We start from the raw sequence: 6,239 nt of genomic DNA on the forward strand, positions 1-6,239 counted from the left end.
GACAAAATAGTGGGCGCATTTAATACGGTAASCGCCGACCAACGTTTCCTGAACGACCCGTGCTTTAATATGACCACCACTGAGATGGCCAAAGGTGTTGGCATTTTGAATCACGGATGCTATGAAAAGATTGCCTTCTATATGATGGGCCAATTGTTTTCAGTGTTCAATAATTTTTGGATGTTTGTAGCCGACAGTGCCGGCATCGGTACCATATATGGCCGTACAGCTATTGTGTCGTATCAATTTCAGCTTGGTCAATTGTATATGGGCGTTTTTGAAGATCCACCTAAATAATAATAATAATAATACTAATCTATAAGTAATTAATTTTATAAAAAATTGTTTCAAATTTAAAGTAATAAATAAATCAAATTTTTCATTGAATAATTATAATAAAATTTTATTTATTAAATATTATGATATAATTAAATTGAATCCATATATTTGTTTTTACTAATACAARCAATTATATTATTATAATAATAGTTGTTTATATATGTTATTTAAAAATAAATTCTAATATAAAACACGTTTGTTTAGTAGATCAGTAATTTGTTGAATATGTATATAAATAAAGTTTATTTTTTAATATATATTTTTTTATTTTAATAGTTATTTTAATTTTTAAAATATTACTTAACAATTCAAAATAAAAAAAAATAAATTATAAAAATATTTTATTAATTTATTACAATATTTATTTTCAATTTATAAAAAATCTAATTTTGACAAATATATTATTATATTTTAAATATAAATTAATATATATATATATATATATTAATAATTTTTATTAATYGCATACTAATTAATACAAATARATTGAAGGTATAGTTGTTTTATTTATAAGAYATTATTGATTAGTTRATGATCGGTGTCTTAGTTAATTGATTATTGGAACCGTATCCCTGTTGCTGGAATACACCCAAAAACATTGGTCCCAATTGGAACTGATAGGCGACTATACCGGTGCTACCAAACGCTGATCCTATAAATGCCGATTCGCTGACAACAATCCAAAACTCTTCCCTATATTTTCTGATAAGACTCATCGTATCCAACGCTAGCGACTCATAACAACCACTGTTTTCATAGCCGACACCTTTGCCCATATCCTCGTCGGTCAACTCAAGACACTTGTTTTGTTGGAAATTTTGGGTAGCATTGCGGAAACCGTTGACCACTCGGGTAACATTGGCGGTTATATCCTCATCCATAAGGTTGATCTTCCATAGGTTGGTTGCATTGGCTACACGTGCTTTGTTTACCTGATCCAGTATATGTTTGGCCTAATAATATACAGTACAATATAAAATTTAATGATAGTTATATTATTATATAAATTTACAATATTATATAATACTATTAAATAATATCACAAACTGTGTGTGTGTGTGTGTGTGTGTGTGCTTTTAATTTGTTACAACAATTATCTTATTAATTATAAAAATAATTAATTAAAAATTAAATATTAATTAAAAAAATAATCATTAAGAAACTAATAACTAAATCTAAATTAATATATAACTTTATATAATATAAGTAAATGTTTATTAGCTGCAGTATACAATTTATGCTGACTGAAAATATAAAAATAAAATGTTTAATTACTAATTTTAATATAATTTTTATATAGTATTTTTTAATATTATAAATTTTTWCATATTAWWAATTTTTTTAAAAAAATAATTAYATACCGTATCAGATATGGCCAGTGTTGTTGTTATTGTGGCCACTATTGTGACTAATATGACAATCAAACAGCGAGACATTTTTTAAWTWWTTTTATTTTTAATTAATATTTAATATAATAATTTATTATATTGTTTTTTACTTAGATRATATAATTATTTTTAAAAAAAACTCTTGTATTTATATCAATWAAATTATATCAAAGTAAAAGATATATGTAGTGTTTGTAAAAAACAGAGAAATTTCTAGAAAGTTTCTAACAAAATTTCTTTCTTAATTTTGTTATCTTGTGACAAKAGATACAATTARTAATTAAATATTACTATCATTGGTATTTAAATTAATAATTAAAGTAATAAATTAAAAATTATAATTAACTTAAAATATAATTAAATMATTAWTAWAATTTTACAAAACTATAATTTTATAAATAATATGACCATTGRATTKAARGCTATYATTGGAWCTATAATTATAATTATTTTTTATTTAGKGATYCTATAATAAAATAAAAAGTAAAATTTTATWGAAATTTATTATTGAGAAATTTGCTAAAAATTTTCTCAGAAAAATCTACTAAAAATTTCTAATTACCAATTACTATGCACTGTATATACCAATTATGCAATTGTTGTCTATTAATTATTTGCAAATATTAGGTTCAAAAGATGCAATTAATGTTTTATTTCACAATATTGCAGTAATTTTTGGTAAAAACAATTTTATATAAAACAAATAATATCTATTGTTATAATTAATATGTAATGATAAMAATTTTTAAATGGTGTTATTTTGCAACAAAATTAGATTGAAAAATTTATACAGTATATAGATTATATATTATTTAATATATTGTGCTTAAATATTGAAATAATTTAATTTATCAAATTTTATCTTAATAAAAATGTTTTAATATCAATTACATTATTTGCTTTATATATAATTAAAAATATATTTGCCAAACATACACTTTAAGTTGAAAATTATATTATCATTGAAATATTTTATTAAAATTATTTTTAATTATTAAATTAATTTTTAGGAAATATAATTTTTCTTTCCATAACTTGTTTTTATTAATATGTRTATTAATCTTATCTAATTTAGTTATATATATATTGTTTATATGTTTTATTTATATTATAAGTAAMGTAAAWTAAACATAATTAAGAGATTATTAATAAAAATATATTACATAGTTTTTATTTAAAAAATTTTATGSATAATTAAAAAATGGACAAWTTTAATAGAWTTTTTTCAGTRATWAAATTTTATACAAATRTATTAAAMTAATAATAATAATAATTTTAAAAAAAATTATTTAGTWATAKTATTWTTAAAAAAAATTGCTTTAAATTTCAATAATAAATAACAGAWMATACAATTATTCAAATATATTTTATTTATTAATATATTATTATTTAATTTATTTATTTAATATATATATATATATATATACAGTATAATGTGWTTTTATTTAGTTGGTCACTGGTTTCTTAGCAATTTGACTATTGGTGTCATATCCCTGTTCCTGAAACACACCGAGAAACAGTGGTCCCAACTGGAACTGATAGGTTGCTATACTAGTGGTGCCAAACGATGATCCTATAAATGCCGTTTCGCTGACAACAATCCAAAGCCATTCCTTGTGTTTTCTGATCCGATCGACAATATCATTGGCCAGTCTCTCATAACAGCCTCTGTTTTCAAAGCCGACACCTTTGCCCATCTCTTCATCGGTCAACTTAAGACAACTGTGTTGTTGGAAATTTTGGGTAGCATTGCGGAAACTGTCGACCACCATGGTCACATTAGCAGTTACATCCTTATCCGATAGATTGATCTTCCATAGGTTGGTTGCATTGGCTAACCGTGCCTTGTTTACCTGATCCAATATATGTTTGGCCTAATAATACATACATACATATATAAAACAGGAATAGTTAAGGAGGATTATAGTTAACAAATTTAAGGATAGTTACAGTATTATTATAATATAGTATTAAATAAATACTGTATATATAATTATGTCTTTCTAATTTGTTGTGCAATTATTTTTACTATTATTACGCATAAAATATCTGAATATATATAATAATCATAATTATGTTTATTGAATGAAGCAAACAATTTAAGATAAAATAATTAAATAAAATATTAAAATTTAAAATGTTTAATACTATATCTTTATAAAGTAAATATTTTTGATATATAATATATAAATTTATATAACTTTATACATAAAATTAATAGTTTATTTAATATAATTGCAAACCRTATCAGATATGGCCAGTGTTGTTGTTGTGGCCGCTATTATGGTTAATATAACAATCAAACAGTGAGACATAATTGTAGATTTTTTTCCTGTTTTATTTTAAAATCCTAAAATAAAATAGTTTTAAATATATTTATTAGTATTATTTTCTTGTATTTATACCAGTAAAAAAATATAAATGCCAATTATGAAACAAAATAATATTGTGTTTTCTGTTAATTATTTGCAAATATTTATCTGAAAATATGCAATATATACTGTATATACTGTCTGTATATTACAATATTGCAATTATTTTAGGTAACAATATTTTGTTATTTAAAAAGATACTTATACTTCTAATTAATATAAATGATAAAAAGTGTTATTATTTTGTATGATAAATATTGATAGATATATATATATATACAGTATATATATAATTGTAATATTATGATATAATGTGACAAAAACATTTAATATATTGAATTTAAAGATTAAACTGCAATCAAAATTGCAATTTTACAATCATTTTTGATTATATTTTATTTAAAGTTATTATTATTATTATTATTATGTAACTGTTACATATAGGAAAATAGAAATTATTTCAATTATTTGTTTATTATATWATTTGTTTGATGTCTTTATATCTTATAATTGATTATTGTTTGTATAGAAAACTTTTCGTTCATAAATAAATAAAAAGTACAATAATATGTATAATCTATTTTACTAATGATAAATCAATATTAATTAATAGCTATAAAGTAACTTACATACATATTTCACATAATTTAGTAATATATATGATATCTATTAGGCAATAGTAAAGTTACAAATAACTTTTAAAAAAGTTACTAAAAAAGGATGTTATTATGTATAATATTATTGTATAAATTGCATAATACATTTGCAATGTATAAAWAAATTGACCACTAAATTTATATGTATATGTATACAACTAGAAAATAACAATTGYAAAAATAAACCACACAATACATAGTTTAACTATTAATATATAATATAATAYACAGTAATATGCAGTAATATCCTATAAATATACTGTACTGGTATTGTCATTGTATGGGCAATATTTTGTACAATTACTGTAATAATATGTAGAGTATTATTATATTATATATATATTACAATATGTGGTCCCAAATAATTTATGGCGTTTAAAACATCTGTCCCATTGAACAGTATAGTCACATAAAGAGTACAATGAGTATACATAAGAGCTCAGGGATGGGACAACTGTTCACATGTAGTATTAACCGATAGGTTATCTCTCTCTCTCTCTCTCTCTCTCTCTCTCTCTCTCTCTCTCTTTCTTTCTTTCTTTCTGTCCGATACACCAATAGTCCGATTATATRAATTTTCAATTTTTTTTTAGTTATATGTATTAAATATTTTATTATAACAATTGTTGTAAACATTGTTACAATATATCAATACTTTTGTATAATAATAGGCCACTTTAAATTCTGTAGTATTTTAGCATAATAATTACTATAAATATATATATATACGGTATAWACTGTAATAAACTATTTGAACAATAAGTAAGATTTACATTATTAAATGATTTAAATTTTGAAAAAATATGTATTGTTAGTACAGTATATATATATATATCAATAAATTTTTTAAATAGTAATTTAATTTATTAAAATATTAAATTATTTACTGTATATAAGCAAAGCTTARTATATCAAAATTATTGTTTACATTTAAATATATAGTAAAAATGAATAATTGTGTTATTTTTTTAAAAAAAWAAYAATAAATTATAAAATATTAAAATTTAGTATTTATTAATTCAATTTTMTTTAATAAGCTAAATGTATTTTGTAAACATTCATTGTCAARAAAAATATAATAATCAATAATCAATGTAAAACAATTGGTGCATAACTTTATTATTTAACTTAAAATATTTATTATCAAACAAAATAATAAAAAGTGGGAAACAATACTAAAATATTTTTGATGACAATTCATGTTTTTTGTGTTCATTATTACTGATGAATGTGTAAAACATTTTTGTCATAATTTAATTTATTAAGTGATTTGTGTGTATATATGTATGTGTTTATTGTAAAAGCACACAATATTTGCATATTTTATATAATTTACGTCAAACTCGTGTGTCTATTATTTTTATTATATTGTATATTAAATTATTATTTTATTCAATAATAATATGAATAATAATAATGTATAATAATGCAAATAATAAAACAGTTTCTTTTTTTAACATATTATTATATTTTGTATGACATTA

The 6,239-nt window shown here is 20.8% G+C and overlaps 2 protein-coding genes across 2 annotated transcripts; both read right to left on the reverse strand.

Moving 5' to 3' along the window:
* Positions 1–808: 808 nt before the first annotated feature.
* Positions 809–1,790, reverse strand: LOC128959424 (uncharacterized). Its single transcript, XM_054305408.1, has 2 exons — positions 1,701–1,790; positions 809–1,292 (listed from the first exon to the last, which is right to left on the reverse strand). The coding sequence occupies exons 1-2, from the start codon at positions 1,773–1,775 to the stop codon at positions 864–866; spliced, it is 504 nt and encodes a 167-aa protein (XP_054161383.1). The 5' UTR covers positions 1,776–1,790; the 3' UTR covers positions 809–863.
* A 1,364-nt stretch (positions 1,791–3,154) lies between these two features.
* On the reverse strand, positions 3,155–4,099 carry LOC128959516 (uncharacterized). The gene is made up of 2 exons (XM_054305525.1): positions 3,971–4,099; positions 3,155–3,601 (listed from the first exon to the last, which is right to left on the reverse strand). Exons 1-2 carry the CDS (start codon positions 4,040–4,042, stop codon positions 3,173–3,175), a joined length of 501 nt encoding a protein of 166 aa, XP_054161500.1. The 5' UTR covers positions 4,043–4,099; the 3' UTR covers positions 3,155–3,172.
* Positions 4,100–6,239: the final 2,140 nt, after the last annotated feature.

This window comes from Oppia nitens, unplaced genomic scaffold, assembly GCF_028296485.1.
Source record: "Oppia nitens isolate AA-2021 unplaced genomic scaffold, nextdenovo-longstitch-racon4-pilon3 scaffold10_pilon_pilon_pilon, whole genome shotgun sequence".
NCBI classification, from domain to species: Eukaryota; Metazoa; Arthropoda; class Arachnida; order Sarcoptiformes; family Oppiidae; genus Oppia; species Oppia nitens.